General features: G+C 35.7%; 1 protein-coding gene across 1 annotated transcript in view; it reads left to right on the top strand.

Moving 5' to 3' along the window:
• LOC124798994 (neural-cadherin-like) overlaps positions 1 to 15,975 on the top strand; it is a 331,157-nt gene that overhangs the window by 281,743 nt on the left and 33,439 nt on the right. The window contains exons 30-31 of the mRNA XM_047262530.1: positions 6,878 to 7,078; positions 14,753 to 14,902. Of these exons, the coding sequence (XP_047118486.1) occupies positions 6,878 to 7,078; positions 14,753 to 14,902 (351 nt within the window). The remainder of the gene's footprint in view (positions 1 to 6,877; positions 7,079 to 14,752; positions 14,903 to 15,975) is intronic.

Genomic DNA, 15,975 nt, shown 5'->3' with positions numbered 1-15,975 from the left:
TTGTGGACCAAGGGTGGAATCAATTCTGAAAGACTAAGTTTAAAAAGTGTTGTCATGCCACCATGGTTAAAATATACCAAGTGTGGCAAAATGGCACTATCTGAAACTGAGGCCGTGGCATCTAGGATTCACCAAAGACCACAGGTATATGGGTGAAAAAAAGGCTGCAGTGATATGCATGGGCAATCAGACATATAACAGTTGAGCTACTGATCATCCAGATGAACCAAGGGGCAGTCATCATAATAATGTGGGAATTGAGCAGTTTATCTGATGTCCAGTAAGGTATGATCATTGGCTTGTGGACCAAGGGTGGAATCACTCAATGTCCACTCAATGACCATTCAGTAAACATTGCTGCATGTGGGCATCAGCAGCAGGCACCTGGTTCATGCAGCCATACTGACTTCAGTTCATCAGTGAGAAAGTCTGGAATTTGCATGCCAATACCACAGCTGGATGTCCCCTGACTGGTGACAAGTGGCCTGTTCAGATGAAGTATGTTTTATATTCCATTGGACAGGTGACATTTGACCTGTGTAGCCCTGCAAGAATTGTAGGTAGGATCCATGTTGGAGAAGGTAACATTATGGTCTGGGGAATGTTTTTGTGGCATTCTCTGGGTGATCTCATCATTCTGGAGGGTACAACGATGTAACACAAGCATGCATCTATCCTTAGGGACCATGTCTACCCCTACATGCACTTTGTTTTCCTTCACATGATGGTATCTACCAGCAGAACAATGCAAACTTGTCACACATGGCCACCAAACATTAACAATTTCTCTGGATCCTCTGTTACCTGGCTAAGGCTAGCACTTGGCTTCACAATAGTAGTGGCCTGGTACCCCGTCCCTTTACCATCTGGCCTACACACCTGCAATGCCTTTTACATAGCAGCAAGATGGTTTTCCTACTAATTTCTTTTGTTAATGATCTAGGGAATGGTCCACTAGAACATGTCAAAACCTCCCCTGAAATTTGTTATACAGGGAGAATATGCAGCAAAAAAGTCGGAATTTAGTTGGTAAGACACACTCTATTTTTTTTTTTTTTTTTTTTTTTTTTTTTTTTTAATGTTGAAAATTGGCAGATTCGTAGCTCATGTGGTGGGTGGAGAAATATGCACGCATACTGTAGATGTAGCAGATAGTGCATGTGCAACATGATGAGAATATAGCCTTGGTTGATGCCATATCTGTAAACAGACAACATGGCACAACATGATCATAATTTGTAAAGTGAATTTCAGTTTCTATAGATGGTTTCTTTGATAGTTGTTCTCAGTTTCTATATGATTGAATTTGCAACTCACTTAATACCTTTAATAATTAGTAACTGCCTTTGTGGGTCTGCTAAGTATTAACAATGGAGACAAAACTGAATTAATTTTCTTTGTAATTTCTTTGTATAAGCGTGCTAATAGCATCTGTCTTTGTGCCAATTCCAGCATTTCACAGTAATGTGGAATCAAAGTAATATTTTCAACCTCACAAAGGTGAAATATGGAGAATGTGGACTCAGTCAAAATCATCTACTTGTCCTGAAGACCTAGATGTGCATTATTTATTAGTTAATTTAGTGACTATTCATTTGAATGATGTTGCCATTTTGTTAGTAACTGTGGAAACATTACAAGAAATGGGGAATAACTTGGATGATTCTGTGAATTGTGGGTTCAGCAATGATTGTTGTGCCAATTGAAGTCCATAACAAGAATAGACTAGCTTCCAAGCTCAAAGACAACATACAGTAATAGCTTTTGGTGACACAGAAAAATCTGTAAATTTTTGGTTACTCATGGGAGAGAGGAAACAATACAATTTAAACAGTGTGCAAAGCCAGTTTTGCTTCATAAAATCTGAACATGAATTGTATAAATGTAAGTAAAATTTACACAAAGTACAAAACAGGAGCCAAAATAAAGCTCACAAAAGTATGAAAGAAAGACTATTTCAAAAATGTAGAACTGCATGTGATAATCAGTACACTGTTACTGATGAAGATCTGTGAGACTGGGCACTTTGAATTGCAAGTGAGATGAACATTACTGTTTTATGGGTTTCTTTGACCTTGTTAAACAGAATCAGGAAATAATATAAGGAAGGTTGCAAAATTACAAAATTTGTCTCAAGTAAATGTGTAGAGGAGATTTGATTAATAGGTAACACTATAAATAAATTCATAGCAAATATGATAGCTTCTTGCTATCCTCTAAAATCTTTGTATAAAGCCAATCAGAGAGAGAGAGAGAGAGAGAGAGAGAGAGAGAGAGAGAGAGAGAGAGAGAGAGTCACTTGTACAATTGATGAATGCTATGACACATTTGTGTACAATGCCAGTGGTAAGTGCCAATGGAATACTGATTCCACTGCTTCATGTCTGTCCTCAATAACCTCAAGGCAAATTAGAACCACAATTAGAAAAAAAGGACTGTTTACTCGCAAAAATCTTGGAATCAGCTCAGCAAAAGCTGGAAAAAGAGGGAAATAATTTTCAATGTTACATCAAAACCTCTTCTTTCCATCTGCAGAAAATAATTCATTGCTTTTGTTAGATTCTTTGGCTGGACATAATGACACCTCTGTCTTCAGGGCGACAATTGAAAAATCAGTTAATATAGTTGTGATTCCACCCAGAACTAATGGTGCGATTCAGCCTCTCGATAAAAATATATTTGAACAGTATAAAGCAGTTTTCAGAAAATTGTCAGCCAGTATAATTTCTGATAGCTCTTTGTCAGCAGAATGTTACTGTTAAATTTCAGTCATTTCAACATTGTCTGTTTGCATCACCACATTTTACAAATTTTATCAAGTATGGTAGGTACACAGTACAGTATGCAGAACAATGCCCATGACCATTTCTTATTCCTTTCCAAAATGAAACTAAAAATGACTGGGAAGAGTCTGAATGCATTAATTTATCTTTTATCAAGGGTGCGGGGTATAAGCAAAATGTTTGTTTTCATCATACAGTGGACACTTAGCATTTTTGTGATGACTACAAAGAACTGTTTCATTGTCTGTAAAATTATTATAAAAACTGTGCTACAGGAACAGTTATAAAATCTTTAATGTCAACAAATTAGTACTGACTGATGGAAGTCGTTTGTAATGTATCATCATACACTGCCTTCATTTTATTTTGTCTGCCAGTTACTTGTTTAACAGTTTAGCTGTTGATACGAACTGCAAAATTAATGATTTGAGACATTTTTGGTATGGTTTGAGTGCTCAAAATTCACATGTGTGTATTGTGAACTTCGTGCTGTGCAGTGCTATGTTCTTTTGCCATAGTTGCATCTGCTTATTTGCCAACTCGCATGTTAGGAAAACTGCTGCTATATGTGGTTCTTCGTGCAGCAAAATGGAGTAACTGTAACATTTATTTAAAAAAAGTGCACCTTAGCAGCTGAAATTTTGATGGTGCATATCTTTTGATGTATTCTTCCTTTGTGAAACATTTTTGGGTAAGTTTTGACATGTCAGATTGGACCATTACTTCATTAGTTTCTTTGCTAGAAGTCTGCTGCACCATACTGTGACCCATAACTGGATGAGGCTCTTCCCCTCCTACTTCAGGTAACAATTCAGACTTACTGGATACTGTAAGTGAATATGTAATTGAAGAAGTTGAAGAACTGTTCCCCTTATGTCCATAACTTGTTACCTTTAACAAGCGGCCACCATCCTCAATTTAACCTGTCTAGTTAAAATTTCATGTAAACTGATTTAGCCTAATGGGCACAAATCTTTGCTTCTTGTTCAGACATTGTCTTATGTTTTATGCAGAACCTACAATTCCATGGGATAGCCTTGTTGACATCCCCCTTGAGATCCCCACTGAAATCTCCCCAATGGAACTTCGCATTTTTTTGCTTTCTTCTTCTTCTTCTTCTTCTTCTTCCTCCTCTTCCTTGCCTGTTCCTGTATTCTCCACAAGGCCGGTGCTGTTATACAGATTTTGGCAATGTTAGTGATGGTGACTGAATGCCCTTCCTGATATCACTACTCCCTCAGAGGTGGAATCTGTGTACTCAATCATTCTGCCTCTAGAGTAAATCTCATGTGCAAGTGTCAGAATATTCTCTAAATATTAGCACAGTGTGTGTCTGAGGTGAGACATGAGTACCAGGCTAGTATCCATGTAGTTGGACATGGGAAACCACCTATGAACCACATCCAGGCTGGCTAGCTCATTGTTAATCCATGAGACATATTCAGTTTGGGTCACACTCATATCTCTAAATTCTGGAAGTGGCACATTAATTCACTCAGCTACCTGGACGAGTCACAATGGAACTCAAATCGCAATCTTCATATACCGTACCACTCACTGTATGACTATCCTACAGCAATATTGAGCCAACACTTAAAAATAGAACTAAATAACTTAACACAAATTTTTGTTATTTATGGGTGGCAAAAATTTGGCATACAGGTTAATGTCTCAGGTGCATGATGTAACATAAAAAGGCAGTTATTCCCATTTAATGCATGAGCTAAGCACTCAACTAACCACAGTACATCTTAAGTAACTTATTCACAATAAAATGTAACTCTTAACCATCACAGATCATGGTTGTTATGTGATATTTGACAGTGTTTACTAAGAGGAAAATGTGGCATACTATGTGTAATGCGATTTTATGCGATAATTTAAATACAAAACCTCAGGTCAAGAAACCATCACTTGCCCATATAAATGAAATATAATGGAATGAGCTTACTTATTAAAGATGTTTTAAAAAATCACTTTTCCATTAGAAAATAGTGTATTCTGCATGACTAACACTGATGCAGCTACTGAAGGGCACCTGTGCTGCCAACCAGCAGGTAGCTGGTTTGAGAATGACCCAATGAAACAGATTTTCGAATGGATGTTTAGGATAATGAGAAGGAGTAGAATCTGACCCTCAGGAGTTTAGACCATGAAGATGTCATCAATGAATTTGAAGACAGATGTGTTAAAGTATTGCGTCACTAGGAGGATTCGTGTATTTATTTATACTATTGCAAGTTCCATTAATACCAATAGCATTATAGTCGTTTTGACATGGGAATAGTAAGTGTTGTTTTCTATTTACAGTCTTGATTTTTAAAAATTTACAGTAATTGATTCATCATGTTGCAATATAGTAAATTAATGGTAGTACTTATGAGCTAATGTTACACGATAATACATTAAAATAAATAATGTGCATAATGCAATAAGACATCAGAATCAATATTTTCATATACAAGAATATTTTGAAAAGGATAGATTGGTGCTCACAGTAAAGATGATATGTTGAGTTGCACACAGGCACAGTGAAAAGACAGTTATAGGGTTAGCCAAAGGCTTCTTCAGAAAAGAAAAAAAATAAAACACACACACACACACACAGCTCATGCACACATGACCATTATCTCCCCACTTTTGGAGCTCTAAAACATCTTACGAAGAGTAGTGCAAGCATGTGCAGTTTACTGTAGTATAGGTTGTGTACAAATAAATATTTACAGCAAGAAATGTATACTGCATGAACAGGACACAAAATCGAATACCACTGAAGATGCCTAACATAACTAAGTGAAACATGTCTGGTATTCAAGAATAAATTTTAGTTGCAAAAGATTGGAGTTTTCTTAATGGTAAAACACAATTGAAGTTAGCAATGGAGGAAAATGGATGCAATTACTAATGATGGTATTGCTTGTACTGAGATAGCTTGAAAACTGATGAGACCTCGTTCAACAGTTCCACCTCTAAAGCTTCAAAGAAACTGGGAATTAGAAAACTGTCAAGCAATGTGTTATTGTGCAATGCCTGTGTTTGTAGGAGGAAGAGTAATGAAGGAAATGTTTGAGATAAGAAACTGGATACTAAGTTAGTAGTTACATGTTACATAGTTCATATACACAATTTATTACAGACTACATCAATTTGCAGAGTATTAACATAACCAATATTTGAATATAGTTTCATGCTAACATTTGCACATTAGTCCACAAAGTATAATTAAACAGCAGAAATATATATGTTATGTATGAGGTAAACATAGGTACAAATTTCTGAATGAAAATTCTTGTATGAAATATGAGGAGTTACCCAGAAGAATCTTTTCTTACTTAATTTCATATTAAATTTCCTTTTTTAGGCATTTAATGAAATTGAGTAAGTGATCAAAGATTTTGGTAACTGCATTATTAACCCCTATATCACCTAAATTCTATTTTAATTAAGAGGAAGAAGGTATTTTTTCTAGTATTGTAATTATAGATTCATTATTTCTTTTGGACTCTAATTTTTTTTGTTTAATATAGTGTGTTTTGATCTCAGTAGTTAATGACAGATTAAAGTCATATGCTTCACAGATATTTGAAACCATACCAGTGACATTGTTTATCAAAATTGGGAACATGCCTAATTCACTGACACTTTTGCAAAACCCAAACTCCATAAAAGAAGTGTAAGTTATTCAGGATACACTTCCTTCTAATGATCTAACTTATAATTTGATAGTTAAACATAATTGAGTACACCTTTTTTCTGAGTAATGTATTTCAGTAGGTATTTTGATATCATTAACTGTCACGAATTTTTTTGCAACTTTTATCCTTTTTTTTAAACTTTTTTAAACTAAAGTTGTAATGAAGCCATCTCTCTTACATTTTCTGTAGGGTAAACTAAATGATACGAGTTGTTGGAAATGGAAAATAGATTAAATCAGAAGTTGAAGAGATTCTGAAAGATAGAAGTAATTCATTGTAAATTACTAAATGATGAGAATTAAATACTGGGAGAGCACATTTTAGATTAAACATCTGTTCTTACATTGTGTACAGCTTTGAGCTACTTCATTGTTTAATGAATATTATTCCTTATTTCAGTGTTAATCTTGATTTTAATTGTGTATAATGCCATATGCAAAGAAGACACACAAAAGAAAAAAGAGGAAGGTTGTGTTGGAGAAAACATCATAAAATATGATGATGAAGGTGGTGGGAAGGATTCTATGATGGAATCAGATGTGACAAATGTGCAACTGGATAGTAAAAAATCAATGGACGCATCAACAGAGACATTATCCAGTGAGTACATTTTGTTACCATTTAATTCTGGAATAGCACAGAAGATTCAAAACTCTTGATTACAACAGAGCATTTGCATAAAGGTGCATAAAAACCTGTTCTCTTGAGAGTAAAGATTATGAAGTGACAGATTGTCTGTTATTAAAGTTCCAAAATGAGGTTCTATTCCACATAAAGTAAGGTCACAACAACTAATTTGTCTGATAGTTGTAAAAGGGAATAATAAACATATGTCACTTTACTCCATTTCTTTCATTTTTTTGATGGTAAAAAATACTTTATCCCTTTTTGAGTCACAAAAAGCTAAACAAACATGATAGGTGGGTGCTAGTAACATTTCTGACTGAAGATAAGTAAATATTTACTGGATGTTGAAACTAAAACAATTGGTGCAGTCATGACAAGACAGAAATTTGTAAGTTTTTAATTTTCAGAATTCTCTAAAATCCTTTCACCAAAAATGGAGAAAAGACAGAGCAAATTCGCAGGAACAAGAGGAAAGGGATATTAAGCCCTTTTTCAGGAAAGACAGTTGCAGACATCAGGTCACTGCCTTGTAGTCACCAGAGCTCAGTTATTTTATGTCAGTGTCTCACGATTAAGCATACATATTACTGACCACAGTTAAAAATTGGCCATGTTTTCTTGAAAGCCTATGTACTGACTGTCCTTACTGTGCAACATTCTTCAGACTCTGATCTTAGGCTTCGCTTCTCTCAGCTCAAGTGTGATGGAAGCAAAATCTTTCCCATTCTGTAAAAGTGAGAGCATTTCTCTCATTGTATATTTACATCTGCTGGGCAGTTTTATTTGTTGTATACTCTAGTAACAGTCAGTGTAATGGCCCAGCAGGACTGGTTCTAGTAAGCATTGACCAGTGGACATGGGATGGGAGTTTCCATGACTGGCACATACAGACTTGAATGAGGCAGTCAGAGAAGGAACATTGTCAACTACAATAAACAGAATATGAGAAAGAGTTTGCGTTTCCAGGGATAATATGTTACAGACTTCAATCAAGATATAATAAAACCAAATACACCATAAAAATCACAATTCAGATCAGATCCTTTATTAGCCATTGACCACATGTAGCGAAATGGGCTTTACGTTGATATACAACAGCAATCTCTATATTAATTACTGTTCACATTGCATGTACAAACAATTTATGTTATACTAATCTGTTGTAAGGGATTGTAATTCTGATCCTAAAACTCATTTTCTACACTACTAGTATTCAGCAATTCTTTCAAACTGTAGAATGGATTGTTTATTAACCATGTATAAAACTTACTTTTAAAATTATTGAAAGAAGTATTCATTGCAGAATGTGGCAATTTATTAAAAACTGTTATTTCAGACAGTTCACTTTGTGAGAGTTGCCTGTTTTTGTCAGCCTGTGTCTAGGATTGTCACTATTAATCTTATTTCTAATGTCATGACAACATTTGTTCTCTCTTGTGTCAGTCTCTGCTATGGTTTTTTTTTTCCATATATATCAATGATACATAGATATAAAGATTTATCACAGACATCAGTGTTCCCTTGGACCATCCTTACACATTATTCTTAGCACCTTCTTTCCCTCAGTAATACATCACTAACATGACATGAGTGACCCCATAACAACAGCCCGTAGGATATGTGAAACTGAAAAAGTCTGCAGCAAGCTTTCATGAGATATTTATTTCTCACTATATCAGATAGTATCCATATGAGAGAGGACACCCTTGATTTCTTTCTGCAGACATGATTAATAGGGGTTTGCCACTTTAGTTTGAAATCAGTATGTATTCCAAGCAGTTTTACAGATTTTGCTTCTATCTCTTTATCTTGTCCCAGCAGCATGTGTTGAGTTTTCTCTGGGTGCAAAGTAGTTTATTAGATGTGAACCAATTTAGTGATTTTCTCTGGATGCAGAGTGGTTTATTAGATGTGAACCAATTTAGTGATTTCTGGCATAACTGTAACCTATCTTGATGTGTGGTGAAGGCTATGTTTTTCATAGTAGTTTCTGACTAGTATGTGAAAAATTACTTCAGATATTTTGGAAAAGATTGCAACAATAGATATTTGCCTGTTGTTCTCAGGGGCATTCTTTTCTCCCTTTTTGTGTACAGGCATTGTATTAGCTTTTGAAATATTGAACTGCTTGGAGAAAACTCGAAACTCAAGGCTTTTATTCATACTAAAAGCAAGTGGTTTGCAAATAAGGTGTATTGTCCTTTTCAATGTGTAATTAGATAGCCAGTAACAGTTCATGCTTTTTGAGTTAGAAATATTTCAAACAGCTTTTACTGTTGCTACAAGATCCCAGTGGAAGTCATTTACTCTAGGAAGATGATCAGCAAGTATGTCAGTTTCTGATGTGTCTGACTGGTTAATTTTAGGTCTTAATTCATTCACTATCATAATAAAGTATCTATTGAGCTCTTCTGGCTCAAGCAGAATGTTTTAATTTGGATAGACCGAGCGAGGTGGCGCAGTGGTTAGACACTGGACTCGCATTCGGGAGGACGACGGTTCAATCCCGTGTCCGGCCATCCCGATTTAGGTTTTCCGTGATTTCCCTAAATCGCTCCAGGCAAATGCCGAGATGGTTCCTTTCAAAGGGCACGGCCGACTTCCTTCCCCGTCCTTCCCTAATCCGATGAGACCGATGACCTCGCTGTCTGGTCTCCTTCCCCAAAACCAACCAACCAACCAATTTGGATAGAAGTGGATTCTTGTGTTATAATATCCCAAGCACCTTTATATTTCTCAGAGCTGCTTCTGTGTAATTTCTTCTATGTAATTTTCATAGGCAAATTGTTTGGCAAGTTTAAGTTCAGCGTTATAATGTTTTTTACGTTTCAGGCAGGCTTTATAAAAAATGTCGTACTGCTCTGTGCAATGTTTGCAATTATTTGTACACATCTTGTACAGTGAAAGCATTTTTTCCCAGATACTAGCAAGGTCATATAGGTTTAGAACTGTTTCTTTTCTTTTTCATTTTTTGTTTGGTTCAGACTGTTTCTTTTCAGTGGTGAACAAGAGTACCATAAATCAATGTATGTCTTCAAGAAATTATTGCAGAGAGTTTCAGCAATTAATTTATTTGCATCATATTCATAAACAAAGTCTCAATTTGTTTCTAAGGCAGTCTGTGAATAACTTAAAACATTCCTCTTTCTGACCTCTAACCCGTGGCAAGCTTGGCAGTCATTATCTGACTGTGCATGGTGGTGTGTGAGGTGTAGTGGATCATGATTTGCAAAACATTCATATGCTATGATAACACTGTTTAGGTCTCTTGAAAAATTAACTATCATATTGTCAAAACAGACATTTCCACATGTTGGGCTATTGCTATTATAAATAAATTTAATGATCTAAGCAAGTTTAAAAATGTTTTTGAGTTGACTCACTTGAGCCAGACAACTCTATGTTGGAATCACCACATACAGCAATATGAGTTTTGAGTTTTAAAAATTTTCTCAACATTTGTTCAAATTTCTCAAACAATAAATTAACATCATCATTTGGATATCTATACAAATTGGATGATTATGATATTCTATTCGATCAGTCTTCTACAGCTAAATTTGCCATTTAATTCATTGGAGTATGATCTTATATCTATTTTTAAAAAAATTATGTATTGTCTCACAAATGTTGCAATCTCCCCCCCCCCCCCCCCCCCACCCCCTTTTTTCCCTATTTCTGCTCATTATAGTGTGCTGCCAGTGTGTGCTTATAGGGTATGAAAAACTACTTGATTTTTCTGTAAGCCAATGTTATGAGACTCACAATACACATTTTTTTAGCTTACAAAAATGTTCCAACTCTAATAATTTATTCCTATTGAGATGATCTCATTGCAGCTTTAAGCATGGTTATATGATAAATATTAAGAACATTACAATTGCTTTTAATTGTGGTTATTTTGCTGGACAGTAAAAATTAACAACAATTAAATCATTGAAGCTTTCCCACCATATGACATATCAAATTAAAGTTGATAATGTCAACACCACTATTGACCAGAATGAGATTTTCACTCTGCAGTGGAGTGTGTGCTAATATGTAACTTCCTGGCAGATTAGAACTGTGTGCCCAACCGAGACTCGAACTCGGGACCTTTGCCTTTCGCGGGCAAGTGCTCTACCATCTGAGCTACTGAAGCACGACTCACGCCCGGTCCTCACAGCTTTACTTCTGCCAGTATCTCATCTCCTACCTTCCAAACTTTACAGAAGCTCTCCTGCGAACCTTACAGTACTAGCACTCCTGAAACAAAGGATACTGCGGAGACATGGCTTAGCCACTGCCTCGGGGATGTTTCTAGAATGAGATTTTCACTCTGCAGCGGAGCGTGTGCTGATATGAAACTTCCTGGCAGATTAAAACTGTGTGCCAGGATACCTTTCTTTCAGGAGTGCTAGTTCTGCAAGGTTTGCAGGAGAACTTCTATAAAATTTGGAAGGTAGGAGATGAGATACTGGCAGAAGTAAAGCTGTGAGGACCGGGCATGAGTCGTGCTTCGGTAGCTCAGATGGTAGAGCACTTGCCCGTGAAAGGCAAAGGTCCCGAGTTCGAGTCTTGGTTGGGCACACAGTTTTAATCTGCCAGGAAGTTTCATATCAGCACACACTCCGCTGCAGAGTGAAAATCTCATTCTGGAAACATCCCCCAGGCTGTGGCTAAGCCATGTCTCCGCAGTATCCTCTCTTTCAGGAGTGCTAGTTCTGCAAGGTTCGCAGGAGAGCTTCTGTAAAGTTTGGAAGGTAAGAGACGAGATACTGGCAGAAGTAAAGCTGTGAGGACCAGGCGTGAGTCATGCTTCAGTAGCTCAGATGGTAGAGCACTTGCCCACGAAAGGCAAAGGTCCCGAGTTCGAGTCTCGGTCGGGCACAAAGTTTTAATCTGCCAGGAAGTTTCACAACTATTGACCTTATAAATCATTGAAGCTTTCCCACCATATGACGTATCAAATTAAAGCTGACAATGTCAACACCACTACTGACCTTATGTCAAATCCTGCATTTATATTTGAAATTACTAATGATTTTATAAAAAATTATATATGAAAATATGCTACAGCCGTAATCATCCACAAGCTACATGGGTTATGAAGACAGCTTGAGTTATGTAGTTTCTCACCGTACGATCCTAGTTAATGGCTTCATAGAATTAAGTATTAGTTATTAAATCACTGTAGAAGTGCAAATAATAAAAAGTAAAACACAATACCTACAGGACAAAAGAATACTCTTTGTTTGAGATGGCCTCAGGCATTTTTTAATTTTGACATAATTCTTTCATATTGTAAAACAAGGTGTAAACATGTTTATGAAATATGTTGATAAATTATGTAATAGTATATAGTTTGTGTAATTTTAGGTTGCAAAATGACTTTAATAATTGTGGATTTATTCTAATGATGTGTACATATGTGAAAATAGCCTTTGTTTTGAATGATGGCCATTCTTTGAGTAATTAACATGGATTCATTAATGCATGGTGTCACAAAAGGTATTTAAGGGGAAGCAGCAGTGTGACAGCTGTCTTTTGTTGTCGGGGGCTGCATCTGTGGTTTGCTTAGTGGTACCTAAAAGTACTAGGTGTCAAGGCAGCAGTGCTATATGAATGCTTTAAATTTGTTTCAGTTCCAATCATTGGACTTAAAATGATTTTCAAGAGTGCAGACTCATATGTCTGCTTTTCATTAGACTTGTATTACAATGAAAATAATCAGTTATAGATAATATAATGTAAATGGGTAGAAAAAAAAATCTACACCCCAAGCGGTGGCAGGGGAACATGCACACAAAAGGATTTAACATTTACAAGCTTTCAGAGCCAGTGGCTCCTTCTTCTGGTAGAACCCTTCAACCCTTCTGCCAGAAGAAGGAGCCACTGGCTCTGAAAATTTGTACACATTAAATCCTTTTCTGTGTTCCCCTGCCACTGCTTGGTGAGTAGAGTTTTTATCTATCCATTTACATTATTTCATTAGACTTCAGTAATTTTGGCTGATCACAGGTGCATAGTTTAACTTTTCAATGAACTTACAAAATTTAATAGTGGTTTCAGAGACTGAGTTTCAGTGCCCGTAATAACCTCAACTTTATTTGTGGAACTTGAGGTAGATGAGAACTTTAAAACTGTTTTGTGACAGTTAATCTTGAGACTTACATGTGATGGATTTGTGTGCTTGTTTTTGCAGCTGTTTTTAGGATAATGAACTTTAGTCTTATGTTATGATTAGCAGCAAGAGACTGTACTATCAGATGACAAGCATCTACTTTCAAATTTTGTAATTAAAAGTCTGCTCTTTAGTTAATGCATGGACTTATGAGTGCTGGTGTACAGTTGCCCTCTTGCATTTTTTTATTATTTTTTATTTTTTTCTAAATATGTATGTTGTTGTGATCTGTTCTGTACATCAAGTGGTGTGCTTTAATTATATGTATATGCGCAGTTCATTAAACTGTACGATTTGTTTGCACATATACGCATAGTAACACACCAAATGACACTGCACACACTAAAGTGACAACACAAATTATCACAGGCAAATTACACAGTCTTTTGTTGTTGTGGAAATATTTTTTGAGGGATTAATGCCTGCAATATGAAACATGTAAAGAACGGTGTGAAGCACTGTACCGTCTTGTCTGTTAAAAATATCTCAGGCTATTTTTGCATTGCAATTTCATTGAAATTAATTCTGCTTTAATGTCATGGGTTCACGGAGAGAAATATTATTGTGTAGTGTATTGATCATTGATCATTTCAGAGTAAGTTGATTTCCGTGAATTTACGTACCTGAAATAAAAGATAACCATTATGCGGCCGCCACATGAACTTAATGAAAACTGCTATTAATCTTTGCAGATAAACTAAAATGACACTGAAGTTAAATAGTATAATAAAAATGCAAACTTTGTAAGCTATTGCTGTAGCTTTGAGCCATTTAATATTGGCAATCTTGAAATAAAACATTGCGGCTGTGCAAATGACCAGCAACAACCATTCGTAAGCTCACATACATTCTGAAACATAAGTTATTAGTTCCCTATCATGTATAGATGCTAAAGAAACATAAATAAAGGTTTTAAGAGCAAATAAACACATATATTTAACCAGAATGCAATGTAAGTACACTTACAATGTCTTTCACATCTATCCTCATCCAAGATCAAGGCCAGAGTTTTACAGATATTAATATTGTTAATATGGGACAAAGAATAATATACATAATAAATTTATATTAGTTTGAAATACAATTACAATGAATGATAAAGGATATTCTGTACATTTTTTGTAAGTCTTTCAAGACTCATAAAACTCTCAATTCATTCCACATTTGGAAATCCCTATGAATAAATATTGTCCTCCCTAGGCAACCAGTACATTCTACATCACTGAAGTGAGCTGAGCTTTAGTTTAGTTGTGCATTGCCCCCAGCAATAGCATATTTTAAATCTTGCTGTGCACTCATATTGCTCTGAAAGCTGTGTAAGTCAGTGGTAGTAACAAGTGAAGAAAATGTGTTGAAGTAATAAACTGTTCTTAAGTTTACTTGTTATTGACAACTGAAGTAAACTTTTCTCAACTTTAATTAATATTACTGAACTTGAAATGTAAATTTGGCTTTTCAAAGTTTTGTGTTACATTAATTTTCAGAGTATCCTTTAGATACTGAGCCACATGTTCGCCCATCCATTGAAGACTCTAGTTACAGCAATAGTCAAATGGCCTCAGTGGATGATCTCCACAATTTTATTCATGAAGGAAGTGGCAGTGTCGCTGGATCATTGTCATCACTGGCATCAGGTTAGTTGTTGAGTATTCCAACAGTTATCCCTCTTGTTCCATTTTCCTAACTGTGTTTATGCAGTAATCTTGATATGTGAAAGGAAACACAACGCCTTAATGATTTTATTTATTATCTAGTCAACAGAAGTAGGGAATGACTAAGTAAAAAATGTCAAACATTTTATTTTCATCATCATTATATTTGTTCATTAAATTAGAACAGCCATGATATTTCTGTTTGAATACGTTAGATATTCATTTCATATTGCTGGAGGCACACTTGATTTTTTGTCTCTAAAAACTACCTGTGAAACAGGAAGCCTGTAATACGTGTTTTACATTTGAGGATAATGTGATGTCACTTCCAAAATGTATTGTTTACTCTGAGACATGTACAATTTACGTCACAGTCACAAGTAGATGGGCAGAATATTCAGAATTCCCTGTGACTAATTGTAATCATAATAGGTTACAGAGTGCACTATGATCAAAATGTACAGTATAATGTTATTGTTTATGAACTAACAACCTTTGAAGGAACACTTGTGGAAACAAAGAGACAGAAAAGTTAAGATTTGAGGTGCAAGGACAGCTGTAGAAAACATTGTTCCCACACAGTATTTTGTATATTTGAAGCACTCTTTGATGAAAAGAATACTGTGTACAGAACTCATGATATGTGAGTTTGTATTCAGAGCATGATGAGAGAGAGCAGATGGTGATAGGTACTGCACTATTGTCCATGTATTTTCAGTTTAGAGTGTAGTGGGATTTTTATATTAGTGCCATTGGAACAGCATCCTGTGACGTTGCCATAGAAGACTATAATGAAAGAGGTGTGAGATCTTTGAAGATTGATTGAACCTCACAGTTACTGCATGTAGACCAAATGGTTTTGTTTGTATTCTCATGTCTTTACATGTACAAATCATCGTGTAGTGATAGTGTGAAGATGACATCTTGGGACTACGGTATGGACCTCGTACACAAAACTACTAATTTTGCTTCTTTGGTTATAATGATGACTGTAGATTTACATGTCCATCAACATTGTTGTTAGCATCCTTAATAAAAAATTCCAACAAAAAATT

Source organism: Schistocerca piceifrons, chromosome 5 (genome assembly GCF_021461385.2).
Source record: "Schistocerca piceifrons isolate TAMUIC-IGC-003096 chromosome 5, iqSchPice1.1, whole genome shotgun sequence".
Lineage (NCBI taxonomy): Eukaryota > Metazoa > Arthropoda > Insecta > Orthoptera > Acrididae > Schistocerca > Schistocerca piceifrons.
Note: the sequence above shows the minus strand (reverse complement) of the source record. Positions and strands in the feature narration are given on the sequence as shown.